Here is a 26,540-nt window from a genome sequence, read left to right as displayed (position 1 = left end):
TCTGGAGCCCCATTCGCAACATGAGCAGAACGCACCCCGCGTCTGCGCGTGCGCAGGCCGCGATTCGTCGCTTCTGCGTGTGCGCGTGATGTCATTCTGAGCGTCTGCACATGTGCGAGTGGCGTAACTCTTTCTGGTACTTCCGGGTCGCTGCGGGACGCAACCTGAAAAGATTTAACCTGAAGCAAACACAACAAGAGGTATGACTGTATTGTTCCCACAAGCAAGCATGATACCTCTTGGTGTCACATCAAGTCATAAACAAGGGGTTGCCAACATTGTGTTCATCAGAACCAGTGTGCCTCTCAGTCTCTGATGATGCAATTTTGGAAAGTTCTTTTGAGAGAGACCATTTTCCATCTGATGGCTACCTCCTTTTCATGAGCAATGGGCATACTGTTGTGCCATGGTTACACAGATATATGGTATGGTTTGGGGGGCTTTTAACCCTACTGTTTTGATAGTCTAATGGTTTTTTACTGTTGCTTTGTTTTTTTAACTTTGTAATCTAACTTGGGATTCTGTGTGATCTGAAAGAATAGAATCTTACAACTATAAATGTACAGATTTTCAGACTAAATGGTGATCAAGCAGTTTCCCGTTTTCTCAGCATCCATTCTGGGTGGCTCTCATTTAGGCAGGTTTTGAAATCTGCTGCATTCTGAAAGTCATGTGAGCAGTTCACAATATATTAACGTTAACTTAATATGTGTCTTTTCAGAATTGATATAAAAATTAAGTATGGTTTAAGTCATTAAGAGGAAAAGAAAATGTTGACTTTGCAAGGTCATAGTCAGCATTACTGCATGGATTTCTTTTGCTTAATCCTATAGTGTGCCCCATGGCATTTGTCTAGCTATCTACTGTAGTGCAAGTGTAATAGAAAAAACCCTCAAAAAAGGCTTTAAATGAGATAATCAGTTCTTGCATGCCTTCAACATAATTGTTCCATGGTCACCAAGATTCTTGTTTTCTGCACTTGGTGTATACATAGTATTGCTGGGGGGAAAGGAAATGCTCTCTTGAGTGCATTAAAACCTTAGTGTTCTGCACCAGCGTTTTAACAGACAATGTCTGAGTGTGAGAGATTTTTCTTTCCAGCATTCACATACTTGTTTTCTCTCGCACACACTCGCACACTCTTGTATACATATTTCATTTTGTGTGTGAACTGGATTGTACACTGAGAGCCGGAGGCCATTTCCGCCATCGTAGCAACACATTCTGCAGCTGCCGTGGTCATGGAAACTGTTGGAGGTAGTTTTCATATCCAAGCCCATTTGCAAAGAGTTTTCTGTATGCAAATCCACACAGGAGAGAGATTACATGAAGAAAAATACGATTGGCCATTTCCCATGAGTGAATTGAACCTTGGAATATGTTGCTTTGTGGGGTTCAGGCCTGAAATGGACGAATCATCCTAATTATCTCAATGCTTTGGATGAAAATAATGTTGGCTATTTCTGTCACATTTCTAAAAGTCTGAGACTTCTGTTATGGTTAAAACTGTCAGGGACTGGTGGTAACCCCAGAATTGCATAGAATCTGTGGCCAGTATTGATGATGCCCAGATGAAGTATAAGTTGAGGCTACTTTGAGGCTACTTTGATCAAAAACTATACAGCATTTCTTTAAAGAGCATGAATCTTTTTAGATGCATAATGAAACATGGAATCAAATTGGGTTGCTTAGTCCTTACATATTCTCTTTATAAAAATGCCATTTAAGTCAACTTTTGAAAAAGATATATTTCTCAGTTGTAATGTTTCCTCTGTTCATTTTGAAAATGCAGGTTTGGTTATTCTTGATGCTTTTGTTATCACTGGGTAAGGTCTGGCAAAAGAGATGAGAGTAGATTCAAGTGAATAGAGGTTGCATTTTAATTCCATCAAAACGAAGTGAATTTCTCCCCCAGAACATTCATGTCTGATAGGGTACATCACACAGTATTAAAAGTACTAGTTTTACACAAGACAATTAAAAGAATAACCTTCAAACTTTCTCAGCGACTTTCAGTCTCTTATCATTCATAGAAATGTCAGAATCATAATGCATGTACTCATGAAGATTTTGAACTGTGAATAGAGGAGGCTTCCTTTTGAGGTTATATTTGCTGGAATAGAAAAGATAACAGCATTATCAGTGTTTTTTTAGTGTAACCAATTTCTCATTGCATAAACTGAAATGGACTTAATGTGGTTCAAATATTAGTTGAGTGATAATATTGGACTTGTGATATAAAGTCAGGACATTGCTTTTAGATGAGGTGCAACTCAAATAGAATTGTAAGGTTTGGGGAGTTAACTTTCATTGTTTGGGTATTTTAAGCCTTATTTGAACATGCATGCTGCATAAAGATTTGCCTCACTCAAAGAGCTAGTCCACTTATGTATGTTGATCTCTCATAAATTTCAGCATCAAGTGATAAGTTGCATGGGTTTAAAATCTGATCGTTTTATCTCTGTTTTATTCCTGAAATGTTTTTGTATAATGGTTGGTCAGTTGATTGACTGCATGTCACTCAAAGAACAGTTACTGAGTGAGTACAAAATACACAAAATTATTAAATGTGTGAATGGCCCATCACTGATAGAATTTTAATACCTTCCCACATTATCTTATGTAGAGCTGACCCTAAATACCCTGGTTTTGGTACCTCATTTGCAGGCAGTGAAAAGGGAGGGTGTATTGTATTGTGTGTGTGTTTTTATGTCTCTTTAGGAGCAGTTTATTTTTTAACATATTTTTATTAAAGATTTGTTGGTTTACAAAAGTATGTGCAATGTCTTTTTTTTTTCAAGTTACATTCTCTACAGATCAGTTTCATTTGTTGAGACATTACAGTACAGTGGTATCTGGGGTTACATACGCTTCAGGTTACAGACGCTTCAGGTTACAGTCTCCGCTAACCCAGAAATAGTACCTCGGGTTAAGAACTTTGCTTCAGGATGAGAACAGAAATCACATGGTGGCGGCGCGGCAGCAGTGGGAAGCCCCATTAACTAAAGTGGTGTCTCAGTTTCAGTTTAAGAATGGACCTCCGGAACGAATTAAGTACATAACTGTAGTCTTACATTAGGAAGAAAAGAGGGAAAGAGGCGGAGGGGGCCATGGTGCGTAGGGGTGGGGTCAGGTGGCAATGTTTCTATTTTACTTAATGTATGTGTGGGGTTTTGTGTCAGCGTCGCTTGTGCAGGTTCTCTTTACTATTCGCTTGTGTTCCTTTGGTGGTAAGAGAGGTTGGGGTTGGCCTAGGGTGTGGTTGTTTGTGATTGGCTGTGGTGAACTTATTGTATTGTTCTTTGGGGTATTGCAAAGGCTTGGATGGCTGCTGCCAGGACCGCCAAACCTGGTGACAGTGGTGGAAAAGCAGGCCAAAATGCAAACTTCATCTCCTCCCTTCTTCTGCTCCACTCCTTCTGCTTTGGGCAGAAAAAAAAGTGTCATTAAATATAGAGGAATCAAGAAATCAATGTGCACACTTAAACCAGGCCCAAAAAGAAACTGTTAGGCTAGAATTGGGCTATAGTCTCAGGGTGTTTTCAGCCTGAGGGTCACTTTCTCTTCTTGGCAAGTCATATGGTAGTGGTGAGTGGTTCCAGAGGCAAAAGTGGGCAGAACAACAACTGTAACTTTTACCTTTTTACAGTAAGCTAGTTTCTACACACCTTCACACACCCATCTCTTATCCTCCATCCAGATAAGCAAGAGGCATTATTAGAGCTCAGTGGCACAAACAAGTCAGGGAAAGAGATCCTGAAGGAGGGTGCAAAGCAGGGGAAGTGAGGGGTGTGGCCTAAGGAGGAGGGGTGTGGCCTGGGAAAGTTCCAAGGGCCCAAATAGAGAGACCTAGAGGGGCTGCCTGTTGTCTTTGTCCATGGAGTTTTCTTGGCAGGGATACTGGAGTGGCTTGCTGGTTCCTGCTCCAGGTGGATAACGTTTAGTCAAAACTCTCCACTGTGACCTGTCCATCTTGGGTGCCCTGCACGGCATAGCTCATAGCTTCTCTGAGTTATTCAAGCCCCTTTGCCACGGCAAGGCAGTGATCCATGAAGGGGCAGTGATCCATGAAGGGAAGATCATGGCCACTGGTCCCATGACCTCCTGGCAAATAGAAGGGGAAGAAATGGAGGCAGTGAGAGATTTTACTTTCTTGGACTCCATGATCACTGCAGATGGTGACAGCAGTTACGAAATTAAAAGACGCCTGCTTCTTGGGAGGAAAGCAGTGGCAAATCTAGACAGCATCTTAAAAAGCAGAGACATCACCTTGCCAACAAAGGTCCGTATAGTTAAAGCTATGGTTTTCCTAGTGGTGATGTGTGGAAGTGAGAGCTGGACCATCAAGAAGGCTGATCGCTGAAGAATTGATGCTTTTGAATTATGGTGCTGGAGTAGGCTCTTGAGAGTCCCATGGACTGCAAGAAGATCAAACCTATCCATTCTTAAGGAAATCAGCCCTGAGTGCTCACTGGAAGGACAGATCCTGAAGCTGAGGCTCCAATACTTTGGCCACCTCGTGAGAAGAAAAGACTCCCTGGGAAAGACCCGGATGATAGGAAAGAGGAAGGGCACAAGGAGAAGGGGACGACAGACATGGTTGGACAGTGTTCTCGAAGCTACCAGCATGAGTTTGACCAAACTGCAGGAGGCAGTGGAAGACAGGAGTGCCTGGCATGCTCTGGTCCATGGGGTCACGAAGAGTCGGGCAAGACTAAACAACTAAACAACAACAACAAGAAGAAGAGGGGTTGTATTTGGCTCCTGGGCTGAAGGTTTCCCACCCTTGCTATCATCATTCCCTTTGCATTGAGAATCGGGGTGATTGCTAGCTCCTTCCTTTATGGCTACAATATCACAGTTTTCAGGATCTTCTAGATGAAGCTGTGGCAGTTAAAACAGTACCAAGCCAGTATCCATTTGTCCCTACTATATAGTATGAAGAGGTTGATGCAATCAATGTAGCATTCTGCATTCATAGAGTCAATTTTGATACTTTTATTGATAAATTATTCAGACCTTATCGTTTCTCAGAAACCTGTAAGGGTATATGCAAAGAGCACATTGAATGAAATGATGGTTTGTGCTTGTGTCCTTGGTTCAGCTAGTAGATATATTTTTTAAAAGGCCTCAAAGTATTCTCTGTGTGGCTAAATCTAAGCATTCAGTAATTTTAATTCACTTTAAGGCAGAAGCTTGATGGATACACACTTTTTTCCAGTTTTATTACACCAACTCCTGTACTGTTGCTAACCTTGGCCTAAGCATGATTAATGCAGAAAGGAGCACAATGAAAATCTTTTTCATACTTCAGATTGCCATGTGCTTTGTGGGATAAAAATGTAGCCCCAACTTCAACTTCAAATTAAAAGCCTTTAAGGGAATACAGTGTGAGAGGCTTCTGTTAAATGCTTAAATAAATGAAATGACCAAGGCCAGGACCTGTTTCCAGAAAGAGAAAAGTAAGGGGAATGTGTTGTGAGAGGGAAGATTATTGGTTTGTTTTTGTTCTTATTTTTAATTGTCTTTTGTGTCTTTTATATTGCAATTTTATGTTGAGATCTATGGATAAAGTGTGATGCACAAATAATAGCAACAACAGCAAACAACAATAATAACCATAATAATAGAAGCATATCGGAATGGTCTGACATCTGCAATATTTAAGAAGTTAGCTTTGCATTTCACTCCCTGAAATTTCTAATAGTTGCTTTCTCCTTGGCAGCCTTGCTACATTTTGAGTTCGGGAACTATATATTTTCAGAATGAAAAAACAGATACGATATTTCTCAGCATGGGAAACCATGCAAATCTATAGCGAGTGGTGCTGTATACTCTTTCTTTTTTCTTTCTTTTTTCTTTTTTTGCTGTACCAACCTTCACCTTAACTAGAGGCAATGGAAAAGGCAGGGGAGGTCAGCCAGCAACACCCATAGCATAGTTGCAAGCCCTGATAGCTGCTATGAATTTCTGCTACATTTTGAAAGCTGAGAATTGTGGGGAATTAAGGTATTACGGAGATGATATTATACTGCAGCGTTATCAGGACCTAGGGGTTTGATATGAACTGTAGATTAATCTCCTGGTTGTCTAAGGGATGACAGGGGAATTACTCCAGTTGTTCCATATGATTTCCAGAGTGGATAAAGGTGATGCTGACACACTCATCTTTAAGAGGCATGTTGATGAATCATGCCTGCTGGGATTGATAGCATTCTAAAAAAAGGTAAAGAAACCCCTGACCATTAGGTCCAGTCGCGGACGACTCGGGTTGCTGCTCTCATTTCGCTTTACTGGCCGAGGGAGCCGGCGTACAGCTTCTGGGTCATGTGGCCAGCATGACTAAGCCGCTTCTGGCGAACCAGAGCAGCGCATGGAAACGCCGTTTACCTTCCCACCGGAATAGTTCCTATTTATCTACTAGCACTTTGACGTGCTTTCAAACTGCTAGGTTGGCAGGAGCAGGGACCGAGCAACGGGAGCTCACCCCGTTGCAGGGATTTGAACTACCGACCTTCTGATTGGCAAGCCCTAGGCTCTGTGGTTTAGACCACAGCGCCACCTGCATCCCTGATAGCATTCTAGCTGGCCTCTAATCTGCAAATTGTTATCATTGCAAGATGGTGGGAGATTCATTGGCAGTGCTGGGGGAGAGCGGGTGTGACGTAGGAGACTCTTAAAGGGAAAATGAGGAGAATTTGAGAAGGCATTTACCCCTTGGAAGCTGAAAGGTTTGTATGCATCATACGCACACATGAACAGGATGACAATATAAACCCCATTCCTGGTTGAATATAGCTGCACTTGTGTATGCTGTCTCTCGGGAAATATGAATTTAGCTATTCTGCATAGCTGTGCTACATGATAATAAACCCTACGTATCAATATTTAGATGTTATGGAGTTTTAAATCATCAAAATAGGGGCTTATTGCAACAAAATGACCGTATAATGAGTTGAACATAAATTTGAACAGAATAGTAAAACTCACTTGTACTGCTAGAAAATCGGTCACATCCTTTATGATTTAAATTTTAATATGTTAAGTGTTTATGTAGTTATGTGCCTAAAATAATTGGCACAATAAAATGTCTCATCCTATAAAGCTTTTACCCTCATAAACCTTATTCACACTAGTAGTTCCATTAACTCTAATAAATATGTATATATATTTATAGTCACAGCAGTAGCACTCCGCTCACACTTAGAGCGTGTTCATTGTCTATTTTCAGATACCCATAATTGGCCTCAAATAGTTTGGATGGAAATAATCTGTGACACAAGCCTGTTTTCGGACTGAGAGTGGGGAGGATATTTTAATGGAAATGGCTGAGAAACTGCCGAGATTTGAGGCAGAGATGAAGTGTTACTGTCTGCAGCTGAAATGGAAGGGTTTCATTAGTTGCTAGAAGACGCCAGAACTCCTTCAAAGTAGAAGATGACAATTTCTCCTGGATATGCTATGTTCACTATTTATTTACGAAAAATATTTGTAGGCTGCCTTTCAACGGAATGCCCTCTCAAGAAGATCCATAGATGCTGCTTTGACACAGCAGATTTCTGTGAACTTTTAAGAGACAGGATTTCAGCACCATAGGCCTAAACAATGCCAGCCTGAAAGCCTTAGTTGAAGGAGCCAAGCTTAATTCATTGCAGGCTTCCATGGCTGTGGAGCCACCACAAAAAGGCCCTGTCTCTCATGCCTGCCAGATTAATTGATCTGATCGGCAGACACACAGGCAGGACTTCATGTCCTGCATTATTATTGGGGAAGCCTTGTTAGAATGTTACAGAATATTAAATAAACTCCCTGGGCCACCTAGTCACCTCCCCTGCCCAAAGCTGTATCTTTAATTTGTGAGGCCCTTTCACAGAGTAGCCAACATTGCTCAAGGGTGTCATAACCCAAAAACTAAAGCTTTGGGCAGAATGGCATAAGTGCCTTCAGCTGAATCATAGTTTATTGGAGGGGAAATCCAAAAGAGGTGCCTTAGTGAGCTTAAAACAGAGAGCCATAAAGTAAAGAGGAATATAACTGGTAGAGCAGGATAAATCCTGCTGCCTCTATTTATGCTATGTATATTTATATTCTACTTTATCCCACAGGCTCCGAATAAGCAAGAGTTGAGAATGTAATTAGCTTTATTTATATATAAGTGCTGTCAACAGAAACTGTCTAGATAAATAGACTAACTGGGAGGAAATCCGAAGTCTTGTGGGCTGGAGAGATGTGTGAAAGGAGTGGAAGTTTTCTCTTTTTATTAATAGCTTTTAAATACAATTTTAAATTGATTCTTGATAGCGTTAGTACAATTTGTGGGATTATTCTTTTTAACTAGGTGTTGCACAAATGCACACACAAAGGCCCTCCACCATCTTATTGATGGAAACTGCCGCCACACATGGACATAACATATAAATAATATACTGAAAACTGGAGGAGAATGCTAAAAAAAATAATTGTATACGGAGTAGGTGAAATATGAGACTTGAGGAATTGTTTTAAAAAGAGAGGGGGAGAGAGATTCAATTAAACTAATGTCAGCTGGTAAAGAGTTCTATAAATATGAAGCAATCAGAGAAAAAGCTCAGGATACAAAATAGTTGGAGAGATGTCAGCTCTAGCAAACAACAAAGAACTTGGAAGAATGCAAAAAGCAAGAAGGAGAATATAAAGTACTCAGAGATGAAAGATAAGCAGGAGCTGGCGAATGGATACGTTTGAAGGGAACTAACAGTCTTAAATTGAGTGCAAAAAAGGAAAGGTTACCAGTGAAAAGACATCAAAAGCTAATAAATATGAACATGCTGGCCTGTAACTAAGGGTAGAGCCTTAATTTTGAGTGCTGTGTTGTGAGCTCTGAGGGGTCAGCGTGTCACAGTACCCCTTTCTGAAAGCACCTCATAACACATCTCCCAACAAACTGCCCCCCCCAAACACAGGGGCTTTAAGAATGTGCCTTTAAAACCACAGTGAACAGCCTCACAAGACTCAGTGCATTGCATTTGTGTGCTATTTAATTAATTAATAAGGGTATACCCTGCTTCTCAGGAGTGGGGGGAACCCAGCCACCACCACCTTAAACTCACCTTGCCAAATTTTTAAAAATCCAAAAGACAAATGACCAGAACATACAACACATCAAAATGCAGAACAAAGCAGAAAAATTCTGCTTGAAGCGAGACACCGACACAACAATACATGCCTTTTTAGGAAGTGAATGCTAGTAATGTGGGGCTACCACTGAAAAGTCCCTGTCTCTGCTTCTCTACAGTCTGATGGACCTTGACAGCAGATCAGAGAGCAGGGGTTCAGTTGCTGATCGCAAGGTCTGGGCTGGTTTGTATGGGTCCAAGTGATATTCCAGTGAATGGTCCCAAATCATTCACGTTTTTAAAGCAGGGATGGGAAACCTGTGGCCTTCCAGACAGCGTTGGACTACAGGTCCAATCATCCATGAGAAAAAATGATTCCCAGTCTTTCTGGACTACAAATCCCATCATCCCATGCCACGAATAACTTCTAACCGATTAGTTTGCATAATTTCACAGATCATTGTTATTTTTAGCTATTCCAAATATATCAACGGTTACCATAACACTCTTTGTGAATGAGGACTGGGTATCTAACAATTGGATGAGGAAGCATTCCAGTAATCTAGGTGTTTTCTTTCAAACCCAATAGTCTGAGTTTGTGAGCACACCTCTGTGGTCTGCTCTGAATTTAGAAGCTCTGAGAAACTCATATCAACATCTGTCTTCATGCCAAGCGAGCCTTGCCAAGAGAGTAACAAGAATAATCCCATTTAGCCAGGGGGCTGGCTGGCAGCTTTTCCAGCGGTTTAGTTTGAAGCCGAGCAGTGTGAAGCAGAATGTGATATATGAAACGTCACAAGGGAAAATTCTGGATCAAAAGCATTACAAAAGAAAATAGGGGATAGGTGCAACTCAATATACATAGAACTTCAGTAATTAAATTCAAATAAACCATAGTGCTACAGAAATAATTCAGATCCCTTAGGAGTTTCTGAATGCTAAATAAATGTTATGCAAGTTTCAGTAATTCTGAGAGGAAAAACAAAATAACTTAGGACATTAAAACTTCCCCATTAATGATTCGAACTTTGGAAAATGATGGGACTTTAATATTTAGGGGCAATAGAGATGCCAGCCCTTTTTATAGAAAGGACTTATAGAAATGGTTGACCAGAAGGATACTGAAGGGATATTGACTACTCTTTGCAGCCTTAGTCAAACGTACCTTTCAGTTACTACATGGGGGTTTAGGAGACATTGTTGAGTATTATCCTGGGGTTTTTTTTGTTTGTTTGTTTCAAAAATTAATGAGCAGGGACAATTTTTCTATAAATTTATTGTTTTGCCATTTATATTGACCTCTTGAGCTACAGGTCACCTTTGTAAGCAATATTATGTCCCTTATTATTTTTCAGGTCATTGTGCAATGCTAGATGGTTTTATTGCTGTCCAGTGTCGACTGATGCACATTGAAGCTGCAGTTAGAAGGTTTAGAATAGGCTGTAGATCTACTAATTAGATATCTTTTTTTAGATAACAGTTTGTTTTGCAATCCTGCCCATTACACAAAAACACATGTATTTAAATCCCAACATTTGGTTAAAAATGTGAAGATGGAAGCTGTGCCCCTCCTTACTCTGCTCAACAACTCCCTGCTGTTCCCCACACATTAATTCCCCACATCTTCCCCATCCCCAACCTATGCTACTACTAAGCTAGTATTTCACCTTTCCAACCTCATTTCTGAACACTTCTCTTGTCTGTTCTGCAGCTCCACTTTGCATACCTGTTTTTACCTTCACCACCTCCTGATTCTGGGCAACTCCTTTTGCACGCAGTCCACCCTCATAATAAGCTCAAACATCTTCCTCCTTCACACATTGCACTACAAATTCTGAGGCCGAGCTCAGAGTTCATGCAAACCTGGAATTGTGATGTGGCACTACAAATCCTCCAATGGCTATGTGATGACAACCTTACATTTTAAGGTATATAGGGAGATATGACTTAAATATGTGTTACATAGAGTGTGCCAGGGAAGCGGGTGGCTGCTGTGTTCTTAAATGTTAAACCTCTGCCAATGTCTGCCTTTCTTCTTATTTTTCAAGGGATGTTGGAAATTTTATATAACTACATTATTACATCATGCTAAAATTAAAGTATCCGAACAAACAATCATTAGCTGCCCAAACTGGGGAAAGGATCAATAAGAAACAGCTTCTTTGAACTGGATATTTGTTAAACATCAAAGATGATTTAATAAGAAATTGTGCCAAAATTGTATCAGATGCAGCTTTTGTCATTTGGCGATTAGAGGTCTTTATGAAGACAAAACAAATCTCCCACTAACGTAATGAAATGCTATTGTTAGGTCTGCAGAAAGTGAAAACAGGCATTTCCTTCAAAGGAACGATGTAAACACTGTGCTCTCTAGCGGCCACTGAGATAGCCTGTGAGTCTATTGTGATGGTTTCATTTGCCTTTCCCTCTCTCTAGTCTGGCAAATGAGATGGTACGCCTTAGGGTCGTAAAATCGGTATTCAAAGTGCATCCATTAGTATTGCAGCTTTGGGTGTGATTGACTTTGTGCTGGTAGATGACAGTGAAAACATTGAAAAAGACTCCCGCAGGAAAGAAGCCTCAACTGGTGGGAGGGAATAAATGAGCTAGGTCTGCCAATGCCCTCCTCACATAATTACATGAGGCTAACAGCAACTGTGGTTCCCTCCTGCGTTTGGCACTAGGTTTTGCGAGGAATTAGCCACTGTTGATTTTTTAGGGGCGGAAGACAATTTTGTAGCATGTTAACAATGAATTTCATTATGGCATGGGTTTTTACAGGCCAGTGGAAAGATTTGTAAAAATAACTTCCTGTCCTCTAGTATGTACTGCAGTTACAGAGGTGGGGGAGGGGGCATATAAATGACAGTTTGCTCCTTGTCTGTTTTTGATTTAATGAGTTAAATATTTTATCTGTTTTAATTTTGCAAACAAGGTGTAGCATTTTTTTTTAAAATCGCATAGATTTAGGAGGATTGGTGGTTTCATCCAACTAAGTCATTGCATGATCAAAACAACTACCACTCATGCAATGGCAACCACCCCCCTCAATTGTGCGTTCCCCACACCACCCCCAAATTGCTCCAGATTTGGGGGGGGGGAGAATCTCTGGAGCAAGTTGGGGATGTGAGGAGGTGCACAGGAAAAGACAAGGAAGGAAAGCTCTGTTGCATGAGCAGAAATCATTCCGCTTGTGCAATGACTTAGTTAGATGCATCCCTGTGATCCTGAAAAAATAACCTAGAAATTGCTGAAATAAACTTTCAATAGGCATTGGTTCATCAGAGGCAAAAACTGGGCAGATATGTATATGGATGTATATAGCCTGCATGCTTAGATATAGCTGTTATGAGCCATTGTAAAAATGTTATCCAGAAATTTCCTTTTATTTTGAAAACATTTTGTTTTGGTTTTTTTCATTTATTAACAATATTTGTACTACTCCAAAGTTCTGTGAGCACTGTGTGTGTGTGTGTGTGTGTGTGTGTGTGTGTGTATAAATCCAGCTTCTCCTATGCCTTGAAGTGGTTTCCAACAATAAGCAGCTTGCCACATAACTTGTTACGGCATAACAATGGCATTAAGGCATTAAACATCAAATATGACCCAGCAGCCACGAAATCCAAATGCCGTTAAAGGAGCCAGGGGGAAATTAGCAAGTTGGCAAAACTGCTCTCAAACACAAATGGTCTTGCAACGCTTCCTTAACCTCACTAGTTAGCCACACTGATACGCTTTCTCTAGTAGCTTGTTCCAAAGCCTTCAAGCTATTGCAGGGAAGGCCCTTCTAATTCTTTTGCTATCAGCAATCTAATTCTAGGCAAAAGTTGCCTAAGCAGAGATTTACCTATACATCTTAATTGAAGGAGGGCAGGGAAATATCTCAACCTTACAGCCAGATTCCCTTGCAGACACCATTTCAGTTGCCACATGCCAGCTGTGAGGCCTGATGTAAATGTTTGTAGAGCAAGAAGTATACATTTCTCTCTCTCTCTCTCTTTTACTTTTCTACACACACTTTGCTCTGGGCTCCATCCAAGCAAGCAGTATACATTATCAAAATTCAGGGACACAATTCAGCCAGGCAAAACACTCTAGGAAGAAGAACTGGTTGGTCGTGTTGCATGGGGAGAGTCCCACAAGTCATATACAAAGCTTGGAGGCTACATTTGGATCCTGGGCTCGAGCTGCCTTCCCCACCCTCAATATACACACTCTGCTGCATGCATCTGACGCTGTGTCACTGAGAAGCCACTAGGCCAGACTTCCTCAAACTCGGCCCTCCAGATGTTTTTGAGACTACAATTCCCATCTTCCCTGATCACTGGTCCTGCTAGCTAGGGATCATGGGAGTTGTAGGCCAAAAACATCTAGAGGGCCGAGTTTGAGGAAGCCTGCACTAGGCTGTCTGTGTTGGGTAGCCCAGTGACTAGCAGGAGAGGTGGGAAGTCCCACTCAAACCTCTGACCCCAGAGCATGAATTCACATGGGAACCTTATGGAGACCAACATGTCTGTGGTCTAAACCACTGGGCCTCTTGGGCTTGTTGATCCTAAGGTCAGTGATTGGAATCCCCACGACGGAGTGAGCTCCCATTGCTCTGTCCCAGCACCTGCCAACCTAGCAGTTCGAAAGCATGCCAGTGCGAGTAGATAAATAGGTGCCGCTGTGGCGGGAAGGTAAATGGTGTTTCCATGTGCTCTGGTTTCCATCACGGTGTTCTGTTGCACCAGAAGTGGTTTAGTCCTGCTGGCTACATGATCTGGAAAGCTGTGGACAAACGCCGGCTCCCTCGGCCTGAAAGCGAGATGAGCGCTGCAACCCCATAGTTGCCTTTGACTGGACTTAAGAAGAAAAAGAAGAAGAGTTTGGATTTGATATCCCGCTTTATCACTACCCAAAGGAGTCTCAAAGTGGCTAAAATTCTCCTTTCTCTTCCTCCCCCACAACAAACACTCTGTGAGGTGAGTGGGGCTGAGAGACTTCAGAGAAGTGTGACTGGCCCAAGGTCACCCAGCAGCTGCACGTGGAGGAGCGGAGACGCGAACCCGGTTCCCCAGATTACGAAGCTACCGCTCTTAACCACTACACCACACTGGCTCTCACACTGGCACTAACCATCCAGGGGTCCTTTACCTTTACCTTTTACCAACAGTAAACCCGGCAAGAAGGACCCAGCCATAACAGAACTCTCCTCATTTGTGATTCCCAGCAGCTAGCATTCAGAGGCATCCTGCCTTCAGCAGAATGGAGGTAGTATCAACTTGTATGAAGCACAAGTATTAACTTGTATGATGACGCTTGTAACTTTTAAAGCTTAGAAGTGCTGCATAATTGCCACGTCTTCAGTTTTACTGCTTTGAAGAAACAGCTGATCCTCTTGTTCCACTGAAGGGGACCGATGCTTAGCATTGGTTAAGGTATTTGCCAGTCCTTCCTCTCCTTCAGCCCACTCATGGCATGTGGGAGCAGTCACACTGAGCTGGAATGCCCCCCCCCCCCCCGCCAAGCCTAAGCAAGCTGAAAGTCTGCCAGAGTAGGTATAGCCAGCTGCAAGGCTTTTTTAATTGTCAAGAACTAGATAGTGAGCCCTAAGGCTGCAGCAGTATAATCAAATTTGCATCTAGCTGTTCCAATGTCTGCGCTCTTAGCAGCCTTTTCATTTCACTGTGTCAGAAATGACCATTTGGACAGCTGGGACAACAGTGCGTTCCTGTCTCTTTAAAAAGCAAAGTAAACTTTTTTTGGAACTTGACAGAAATGCTCTCCTCTGATGCCAGCTTATTAATTTAAATGGAGTTTAATTAATGCCCCCACGCAAACATCTCTAGATTATTTTTTCCCCATCACCTGTACCAACTCATTGAGGCACAAAACCCATGCTGCTTTATTCAGGTAACAGCACTGCAGACCGATGTGGCATCTAAAATATGCAATCATGTTTAAATTTTAATGGGGGCTATTGCAGGAGCTAATTGAATTGCCTTGAGGACTAAAATGTAACTCACACAGGTCTTGTTTCCAATTACCGTTTTCTATTTTATTTACACAGTTTAACAGGGAGAAAGGAATGAGTGCAATCTACATTTAATGTAAGTGTCTTACTGAACCGTGACAGATATCACTCTGGAGATCACAAACATATGCAGCATTTAGAGAAATTTCAAAAAAAAATATAATCCATTATGGCTATCGTTGATTACTCTAGAGAGAGTGTGCAAAGTATATACCATCTCTGGTTCAGTAATGCTAAATAAGTCTAGGAGAGCAGATAAATAATTTGGTTCTCAAGAAATAGACATGTGTTTGATATTATTCATTTTGATACTTTGGGTAGAACATTCCACTCTTACTGCCTTCAGTGGGACCAAAATAATGTCTTAGAGTTAAATTGCAAATTCATTCACAATACTGGGTTCTTCTGGCATGAAGCGCTGATCTGTCAAGCATTATTTTGTGTAGGAGACCAGTCCATACTAGCCACTCTGCTACTACAGGACATGGGAAATCAAGTATTGATTAGGATAGTAAATTTTTAAGAACACTTTGCAAGAAAGTATGAAGTTCTTATTCCACCCCACTTTAAAGTGACCAAGAAACAGATGCAGATAGAAACAAGGCTGGTACTTCATAGCTGGCAAGCTGGTGGCACAACTGGGCAACTGCTGAAGGCCTGGCAATCTCTCTCTGCCTCTGCTTATTGCTCTCTAACCACAATGCCCCTTTCTCTATCCACACCATGGCATTGCTGCCTTCTCTCTGCTTATATGTGTAGGAAGAGGTATTTCTGACCATAGCTGTCAATTTACAGATTTGAAAATAAGGGACCAGCAGCCTTGAAAATAAGGGATCAGCAGCCAAAATAAGGGATTTTAGTCAACCAACTCCCGAGCCAAAGGCAGAAAGCCCAGCCAGCAGCCAAACGAAGCCTCAAGTGGTGGTTCCCACAGCGCAGCAACCCGGCGAAGGGGATGCGGCAAGGAAAACCACCGTCACCTCTCCACTGGGAAGCGCTGAGCAAAGGCAAGTCCCCAGGCAACGCGGCTGATTTGATCTGCACAGGCATACAAGCTCCACACACCCCCGTCGTTCTTAGACTCCTTATTGGGTGAGCAACGCAGCCAAGCAACACAGTTGGAGCCTCCCTCCTCCCTGGCTGGCAGGGAGGGAGGGAGAGGAGCTGCTTCCTTTGAAACCCAGGAAATTTACAGGATATCATCAGTCTGGGTCAGCAGCGGGAAACGGCGCTGGGATAAGGGAGTTTCCCGCCAAATAAGGGACGGTTGACAGCTATGCATACTGACTTATCTGTTGGCAGCCATCTGTCTCAAGAGACAGTGGAAGAGTGTGCTACCAAGGGTAAAGTCAAGCCGTTGGAGACTTACAGCGACTGCTGTGGCTGTAGAGATCAATACAGGAGAGACATGTTTTATTGCATTTGGGGCAGATGAAGGCATCCAGTTTTGCTGTTACAGGAGCACCATGGCTTACATGTTTCTTTACAGATAAATTAGAAACGTATGTTGTAATCCCTGCGAAGCCGAACACCTAAGGACTCATTAAAAAAAAACCAGAATATATGTGTTGGATAGAAAAAACAGGTGCCATTAGTTTAATAATAATAATAAAAACTTCAGGGATCATCATTACATTTCTATCTTGTTAGCTTTATTATTGTATATTTATATCTCATATGGCTAGTATCCTATTACTGATAGTAACACACAGTTGATTTTTATATACTGAAATGGATCTTATTAGCATTTTTCTGGCAAGGAAAATGAATTAGTCAGCTAGCACTTGTGACTGCTTGAAAAACCTAAAATTCTTTACAGTGGATAAGAGTAAAGCCTTCTGAAGACAAGTGACTGTTACTAGAAAGAAAGTTGGCAATTCACTCTAAATGGCACCACTGTCGTATCAAGATTTAGGAGACAAAATCCTTGCAGTGTTGTAAGAAAAGATCTTTTGAAGCAAGTGACCTTTAGTATCAAGTTAATTCTTTGCTGAAGTCTGCCAGGCCCTTTGGCCATTGTGACTTGCTGTTGCAGTTACTTTGATCACAGAAATGGATTTGGAAAGTGGATCTGTTAAAAGTCCTTGAGTGAAGACTCTCTTGTAGCTGTACCTGAATTTGAACTGATGTGATGGCAAGTGAGTATGCTAATTCATCCGACCGCCTTGAACATAAGAGCTCTGCAGCATCTTGTCTAGCATCCTTTGCTCACATCGGCCAGCTAGATGCATATGGAAAGCTCCTGTGCAGTAACTTGAGTGCAACAGCACTTTCCCCACCTGTGTTTCCCAACCAGCTTAATTGGATGACCCTGACTTCTAGAATTAGGAGAGGCAGAAATAAATTACCCCTATTCACTTTCCCCCCCACCATGCAAAAACCTCTATCATGTTCTCCCCTGCTTGCCTTTTTTTCTAAGCAACAAAGCCCCAAGTGTTGCCCCCTTTCCTCATAGGGGAGCTTCTCAAAGCCCTTGATCATTTTTTGTTGTCCTTTTTGAACTTTCCCCAGCTCTGCAGTATTCTTTTTTTAGATACAAGAGCCAGAACTAAACACAGTATTCCAAGTATCACCCCATCATAGATTTCTATAATAGCTTTAGTGGTACTGATAGTTTTGTTTTCAGTCCCTTTCATGCCATTCACCTTTTTTGCAGCTGACACGCACTAGTTCAGCATCTTCATAAAGCTACCCACTATGACCCTAAGCTCTTGTTCCTGGTCAGTTACTGCCAGTTCAGACCCCATCAGCAAATGTGTGAAATTATAATGTCTTTGAAATTTATGTGACATTTTGCCACAGTATGTATTATTTTACATTTGCTTCCATTTTACTGCCCATTCACCCATTTGGGATAGATCCTTTTGGAGCTCCTCACAATTCCTTCTTGTTTTATCTGCCTTAAACATTTTGGTATTATCAGCAAACAAGGCTATGTCAGTGCTCACCCATAACTCTACATCATTAAAGAGCAACTGAAAAAACACAAGTCCTTGGCCGGCAGAGGGGTGTCCCACCACTTTTTACATCCTTCCATTGGGAGAAATGTCCCTGTTTTACACTCAGTTTCCTGTTTCTTAACCAGTTACTAATCCATAAGAGGATCTACCTTATTCCCATGAGTTGCTAAGCTTTACTCGGGGGACATGGATGAGGTGCTTTGTCATTATTATTATTATTATTATTATTATTATTATTATTATTATTATTTTGAAAGTCTTACACATCTACCTGTAGGCTTGTTGACACATCAAAGAACTCTTAAAGGATAGTGAGACAGGGGTTGCTCTTTTCTATGATTGGTAATTCTATATTTTGCACTGCTTTCCACCAGTTTTCCTAGAACAAACATTAAGCTAGCCAGCCTATAATTTCCCAGATTCTCCCAGATCTCTTTTTTCAAAAAAATATTGATACGTTGGCCACTTTCCAGTCGGGTAGAGAAGCTGACCTTAGGGACTCGTTATATACTTTGCTAGAAGATTGGCAGTTTCATATTTGAGTTCTTTAATAACTCTCAGGTACATGCACCCAGACCCCGGTGATTTGTTACTTTTTAATTTGTCAAATAAGGCTTAGCTTAGAACATTCCTCAGACTCCCTTCCAGTGAAAGTTAGTTCAGGCACAAGGATCTGCCCTACATTGACTTGATCTTTTTTTTTCTTTTCTGAATTGGCCTTGAAAACATCACATGCAGGTTTCATTGTGAACGTAATTCAGTTCCATGTAGGATGCAGTATATATGGGACTGTGGGTCCTTCAGACAGAGAAGCCTTCTGGACCCAGCCTCTAAAAGAACATAATATGCAAGCTGCTCTGACTATGTTGGCAAGTGCTGCTCACATATGGTGGCACAATTTTTGGCTGTGTGACCTGTGCCTGTTGCTCCCGAGAGACGATGTGATTGTGCAATCTTCAACATGCGGCCATTATGTACAAGAAGGGCTCCTAAGGATAAATTTTAGAGCATATGTCTTGCAAGACATTTTGAAATCACCACTGCTTCTAGATGCACTTCACCCTGGCTGCAAGCCCAGGAACAGTTGCACTAACTACTCCCAGCTCATCATTGCTTGAAACTGCCCCAAATGTATAGCAAATGCAGTACTAGGGATAGCATAGAAGTTTATCTAAACTTGGCTCAGATTCTAATTCAAGAGGTTTGCAAAGAAAGGGGGGGGGGAAGAAACGCAAGTCCAAACCAAACTTAAATCTTCCAACCTCTGAACATCCTTTTGTAAGTGTTCAAAGTCAAAGTGCTCAGGAAAGGAAATCCTATTTTACTCATTTTTCCAGCCCCAGTTCATACTAATAGAGATTTTGGAAGCTGGCCCATCTCTATAAAGAACCGGGGTACAGATCATCAAAAGTATTCACCGCTTCATTCTTCAAATCCAGTTCCATATATACTTTGGGGGGGGATCATTATCTATGTTCACATTAATAAAAGCAGTAATCTGTGTGCTTTTTCATCTTAGGGAGTTGGTCATTTACATTTTGAGATACATAGTTTTCAACTCCTGACAGGTACCTTAGGTGCTGTATACTTTGGTGCTATATGTTAATGGCTATGTAGATGCCCTAATTATCTTTCTGTAGGGCGCTTGATTTAATTTAGGCTTCATTAACTTTCATCCCTTAGGTTGACTTCCCTTCAGGTATCCTGAAATTTGATAGCATTGTAATAGGCTTTTATTTATTGGGTGGGGATTCTGCTTATAGAGGGACTGCATACACAGGAAGTTTAGTGTGGAGGTGGTGGCGCTTAGAGGAGCCTGCCAAAACTGAGGTATAAATTACAAGTTTTGGTTCTGTACAATATAATTTTGTACTGGAAGTGACTCCTGGGTTCCTAAATTATCCTTACAAATAATTATTCGCCAGCTGGTTTCCCAGCCCCACATCCTCTTATCAGTGCTCCTACTTTACTTTAGTTTTCTGCCAGCTGTTCGCTGTTGCATGCTGTGAGCCTATTGTAACTCACTGTTAGAGCATCTGTTTTGCATTACACCGTTCCAGGTTCAATTCCCAGTATTTCAGGACTGGGAGATACCCCTGACTGAAATCCTGGGGAGCTGGTGCCAGTTTAGGAGGGCCTGAGCTACATGCACCCTCATCCATACCACAGTCACTTAAATCTAGAGTGACAGCAGAACAAGTGCAACACTTCTTTTTCATGCAGTGTAGCATCATGTCACCCAAAGGCTCTTCTCTCTCCTCCCCCCCCCTTTCTGCCTTAAAGACAAAAGGTCTAGAAGATCTGCATAGGCAGCTGTCAAAGCAGCAGTAGATTTTATTTCATATGTAATAAACGTATACCTCACAATTAATGTAATCTGCATGCTTTGGATGTACATCATCTATGAAAAGTGTAAAAATTAACTTTCTGGTAAATGGTCAGTTAGTGGTCCAGGAAACCAGCAGGTCACCGTCCCTGAGAAATGAAAATGTGTTACAAGATATTTGAAGTTATAGCATAAGAAGGCCACTGATCCCTCAGTACAGTGGAACCTTGGGTTACGTACTGTCCTCCTTACAAACACTTCGGGTTACGAGCTCCACTAATCCGGAAGTAGGTGTTTCGGGTAGTGAACTTTGCCCCGGGATACGAGCAGAAGTCGTGTGCCAGTGACTGGGTGGCAGCTGGAGGACCCATTAGCGAAAGCGTGCCTCAGGTTAAGAATGGTTTTGGGTTAAGAACAGACCTCCGGAACGAATTAAGTACATATGGGAACTCACTTCTTCATCCTGCCATTTTCTAATTGGTCTTGTTCCTCTGCCTAGTCCCTCCTCAACCCTTACACAGTGTCTTATCTGGCAACATTTTGAAACATCATTCTGAGACTTTTGTGTATTTTTAATGGTTTTGTGGCTTTTTTTTAATGGAACCAAGTATGGAATCTCCCAGGAAGGGTAGCACACAAGGGCCAGGCTAAAAATTCAGCTTGCTGAATAATTCCCAGTACCTGCTGTTCAATATGTGGGTTTCGATCTGTGTCAATGCTACAATTCTGATTAAAGCTCAGGAAATTGGCAGACAAACGCTGCTTTAAGAATTGCCTTCTAGGATTAGGCAAAGGCACATCTAGTCCAATCAAATGCCTTTGGGAAGGCCACCAACTGGGAGTGGTGGCAGCAGCCTACCCCTTTTGGTTATCTCCCATACTTGTTCTTTGGCTTTAAGCAAGAATTTAGAAAGGTGCAGCTCTACAGCCATGTTTATGCACCTCTGTCATCTCTCTGTATTACTTTGTACTTTGTACCCTGCTAATTGTATCCTTTTAAAAATCCTTTGTATGTGCTAATCTAATGCTTACTCTCCCTTTCGATCCATTTCTCAGAGTTACATTCATGGAAGCAGCCAAGCACAATTCGTTGCAGAGTCTCATATTATACTGCTCCTGAGTATCCTTCAAATGTTGATGGATGGAACAAGGCAAGCTAAGCAGAGTCTGCTATTACATGAAATTGCACTGACAGTGAATATCACTGAGGTTTTGAACAGGTATTGCGTTCCCTGCCTATTTGCTATGTGATTAAGATGATGCCCAATAGTTTTTTTGGGGGGGGTTCTATGTGTAAAGAAAGGTGGGTGTTTTTGTTGTATACTGCTAACTGGTTACCTAGTGCTGTGTTGCGTATTGTTTTCCCTTTGTAACAGAAACCAACTATGTTGTGTTAAACTATGGATCAGCTCAGGATGTCAGCAGTGATCATCAAGTGACAAGATCATCATTTTAATCTTTTGCTAAACTTGTCGTTATTGCAAGGATAGGGAACCAGTTGCCCTCCAGATATTGTTGGGTTGCAACTCTCATCATCCCCAACAATTTGGTGTCTAGTAACATCTGGAGAGCAAATAGGTCTTCCTTTATCACAACAAAAGACTGTATTCCTAGTTGAAATGTGGAAGCAAGTCTCATTGGAAGCATATTTCCCCCACCCAATACACACATGCCATTGTACATCTCTTACACCTTCTCCACACAAATGAATGGGTGGATAATAATAATTAATAATAATTTATTATTTCTACCCCACCCATCTGGCTGGATCACAAGGATGGGGTATATATAATCTACAAGCAGTGATCATTTTGTGCAGGGATTCTGTTCCTGTCCCCCATGCATGTCGGTAGAGCATGCATAAGCATGCTCTGGCCCTCCCCTGTTCCACCCCCATTTCACCCTCATTCTGCCTTCTTCCAGGTCCAAAAGGACCCGCACATCAGCGATCATGTGTCAATTGGATGGGCCTAAAATTGTCATTCCTTGTATATACCCAATTAGAAAACAAAGTCTATATAAAATGGGATGGATGCGCATAAGCACAACACCAACTCTAAGGACCCAGACCCATTTGAACGATTCCTTCTCTTTTAATAGGTTCATCAGTCAGGTAATAAAGTTGGCTGTATGGTTATGCTCCCCAGTAGCAAAAAAAATTGGGGCAGTGCTTTTTGATGCAGAGAAGTCACTATGGTGTTGACATCCATCAGTCTCGAGACACAGTGGAGTGTGTCTCTGGGGGTGAAGTCAAACAGCTGTGTTAGCAGCACCAAAGTGACCTCCTCAGGGCAAAAGCCTGGGCAGTGTGTATGGAGGTCCTGGGTCATCATATTACAGTTGCAGGAGATTTTAGAAGGAATTATCTTACTTGTATTACAGAGTAATTATAACTGATTGTGTGTTCTGCCCAAGCTCCCATATTAACCTATATCTACCACAACGTTCCTAGTACCACTAGGAAAATCTGAGAGTTCCTAATGTTTTGCTGTTTGCTGTCAAAAATTCCCCATTTTCACCATTAGTAGTATACATCAGAAATGCTGCACAATTTGAGGATGGTATGGAAGATTGGTGGGGGGGGCAGTTTTCCAGTGGATTCTGGTCCTCATACTGGATTCTCTCTGAGAACTACTTGCGGTATTCCCTGCTGTATTGGGGACTGTGCATGGAATATTCTCTGACTCACCAAAATGTGTGGGGAGTCCATGGTTCTGTGGAACTATGGATGTGTTAAAGACAACTGTTGTTTTATGAAACTCCCTTGTGCGCTGCTGTTTTCACCCCATGGATCGAGCAGACAGGTGGTAATACTTCACAACTAGCAGTTCCAACTTCATACATTACCATAAGTGGGAAATATTAGGGCGAGGGAATAGTTCCTGATCAGGAAGTAGTAGTCTTGAGGCTTCCTTGATGATTTGCAGGTTCCCAACATAGATTTTCAATTAGCTTCCAACTTTTACCAGTGTTTCTAATTCAAATGTTTCTGTCTCTTTGGGTGGATAGAGGGTGGTCATCAAAGGACCCTTAAACAAATTTTCTATAGAGGAGAGTCCCAAGGGGTTCAGTGAACCCTGACTTTCAATAAATGTCATCAGACTTACAGTAACATTCAAAGCCAAGTTGCCAAGGAACCTTTCTTTACTGGCCTAACACATCCTTCTCACGGCTTTCTAGTTTGAATAGAGGATTTAAACTAGCACGTCCCACAAGAGTTTTTGAAGGTTTTATTTCATGGCTCAGTACTGTCAACTGAAATTTGTGATGCAAAGAGGTTATGCAAGCAGTGTGAAGTCTTACATATGGATTTTTAACAGTTACGCTTGGAAGAGTTTGTTTCCATTATCCTTTATGTACCAGCAATAATTATTAGCTGCGCTGTTGTTTCTGTTTGTCTATTCAAAAATGTTTGCAGTAAAGAAGAAAGTAACAAAATATCACTTTCCCCGATAATGCTGTTGAATTTCTCAGTGTTTTATGAAAAACGTATTGTTGAATTTTAATATGCCTTTTGCCTTGTCTCCAATGGGAGGAGTCACCCCTCTCGTACCAGACTTGCCCTGCCTATAACGGAAGGTAGTTGGGGTCCTTACTTTGTTCTTTTTCAGCTTTTCTAATCAGCTTATGATGATTATAAATTTTTAATTTTAACTTTTGGTATTTGTTTGTGTTTTGTTTCACTTTGCTTTCTTTTTTCTGTTTTTTTTTTTTTTTAAAGGTACCGTATTTTTCGCTCCATAAGACACACTTTTTTCCTCCTAAAAAGTAAGGGGAAATGTGTGTGCGTCTTATGGAGTGAATGCAAGAGGGAGGCGGGCGAGAAAAGCCCCAAGAGCCACACATACGCTCCACGCGGCTCATGAAAGGGAGCACTGAGCAGAGCCTGGGATGCATACAGGCTCTGCTCAGCACTCCCTTTAAATATTGTTTTTCTTGCATTCCTCCTCTAAAAACTAGGTGCATCTTATGGCACGAAAAATACGGTAAACCACTTTGAGGGCCCTCATTTGTTCCAAAAGGGGATAGAAAATGTTTAAGCAAAACTCTGTCCATAAATGGCTAATGCTAGGAGGGATTTTGGGGTGGCAGCCACAGGCAGGTGTGTACTGTTGAGCCAACAAATGTGAGCAGAAGCATTTCAGCTTTAGTTTTCTCTGCAATGTGTTTGTGCACAGTGCTTCTCAGGTAGTGCAAGCTTACTTGTACGGTGCTATCCAGGCATGGTGCCGTAAGCTTACGGGGATTGCCCTCCCGCTTCTCCTGCCTTTTCCATCTAGCAGGTTTCTGTACAATATTGAGCATCATGCCTGTTTCATTTATGTCAAAGTAAATCCAGGGTAATTCTGTCAAAGTGTATTCATTTAGGCCTGTCTAAAGCTTGCTTAAGGGATAACAAGGCTCAATAAGTCAGCTTCCTATTGCACAGCAACATTTTGAAAAGCAAACTTGCCAAAATGTGGATTCTGTTCCCAGGAAAGGAATAGATGGGTTTCCACCCCTTGGTTTCTTTTACATACAGTGCATCCAAGGACAGATATTTTCAGGGGAAGAAACATTAATGCTGAACGCAGTTTGAGAATTGTTTTTAGATTTGGATCGCTTCTAATCTGTCATTATAACCACAGCGTAGTGCCATTTTTCCTCAGCATCTGTTCTCATTTATCTTAAACTGGCAAAGCCCTGTTTTCCTTTCTAAGAGCAACAGTAGCTTGTTATCAGGTGCAATTGAGAATGAAGCTTTATGTACTGTAAACATATTTGTCACCCTCTCAGTTGGATGATCATTGCCTGAAGGTGCTGTATATAATTTTCACAAATAATAGTTTGTGGTTTTAGGCAGACTTATATCAATATTTTGGCTGCCCTGGGTAGCTTCCTTTTGGAGGGGTGGTGCTTGGTTTTTTTTAGAAAGCCATCAATAAATCATCCCAGGAGCTGAGATGCGTTTGCGATAGACTGAACTATATGAAATAAAACAGAATGACTGTATTGAAACGACTGTTACATATTTGTTCCAGTACCAATATTCTTAGAAGCTCATCAAAGACCTTAGTTTGTGCAATCAACATATTTCATCATCTTTCCATCATTAAGTACCTGGATAAAGATGCATTGGTGGTTTGCTGACAGACATTGTAGGAAAGAAAGAGGGGGAGGCATGTTGATATTCACGAAAGTAAGGACGAAAGCACCTTTTTTTCTATCAGAATGCATTCAATTGTATTTCTAAACAATGCATTTCAAAAATGACTCTTCAGGCATTGATCTGAAAACAATCATAGACACACATCATGCATTACATTAATTATTCTTCAACTCTGTGAATAATTAGACCATAGAACACAGATTCTCAAACAGAAGCTTCTTAGGATAATTACTTCACATTTCAAAGGTAAACATACATTCTTCATGTCAGGAATGGGATAAAGAGACTTGTTATGCTTCTGCCATTTAAAAGCTGAATACTAAAGCGAAAAGACTTCTTAAACTGCAAATCGCAAATATTTTTTGCCTTTTGAGCTCTTGTTTAGATTGCCCATCCATATCTTGATATTACTCACTTCCTTATTCCAGAGCTTCTTGGGACAAGATGGAAATCTTTCTGAAGTCCCCATACTTTAAAAACAGAAAAACTGAAGAACCAAATTGACTAAACTAATCCATTGACAACTGCTAGTTGGTATGACTCACTTATTCCATAGAAGAAAAGTTCTTCGGACTATAGATAGAGAAATCTCATGTTGAAATACTCCTGCTTGGAAGAGAGAATGTTTTTTTATAAATAGAAAACTAGTACACCAAGAAAAGATTTCACTAAAAACAACCAAGAAGCACAACAAAACACATTTTTTAGTTTTTTGAGTGTTTCAATATGTGCACCCCCCCCCCGCCGAAAAATAACCTGTAACCAGTTTTAGAAACTCAGATACACAATTTAATTCCCAAATAGCGCCTTAAACCTAGGTTGCAAATGTCTAGGCACCTTTTTTCTTCATTATTATCATCATCCTCACCATTTCTATTCCGCTTTATATTTTAAAGAAAACATCTCAAAGCAGTTTACAAACACATTAAAACATCAAATAAAACAATCCAGAATAAAACAAATTCAAGCTTCAAGGATAACATTTCTGATCCTT

The 26,540-nt window shown here is 41.3% G+C and overlaps 1 protein-coding gene across 1 annotated transcript in view; it reads left to right on the top strand.

Moving 5' to 3' along the window:
- The window catches only part of TUSC3 (tumor suppressor candidate 3), a 124,840-nt gene that overhangs the window by 73,977 nt on the left and 24,323 nt on the right, over positions 1–26,540 (top strand). Inside the window, exon 7 of the mRNA XM_081875884.1 lies at positions 21,454–21,517. Within this exon, the coding sequence (XP_081732010.1) occupies positions 21,454–21,517 (64 nt within the window). The remainder of the gene's footprint in view (positions 1–21,453; positions 21,518–26,540) is intronic.

Source organism: Podarcis erhardii (genome assembly GCF_964252035.2).
Source record: "Podarcis erhardii genome assembly, chromosome: 9".
NCBI classification, from domain to species: domain Eukaryota; kingdom Metazoa; phylum Chordata; class Lepidosauria; order Squamata; family Lacertidae; genus Podarcis; species Podarcis erhardii.
Note: the sequence above shows the minus strand (reverse complement) of the source record. Positions and strands in the feature narration are given on the sequence as shown.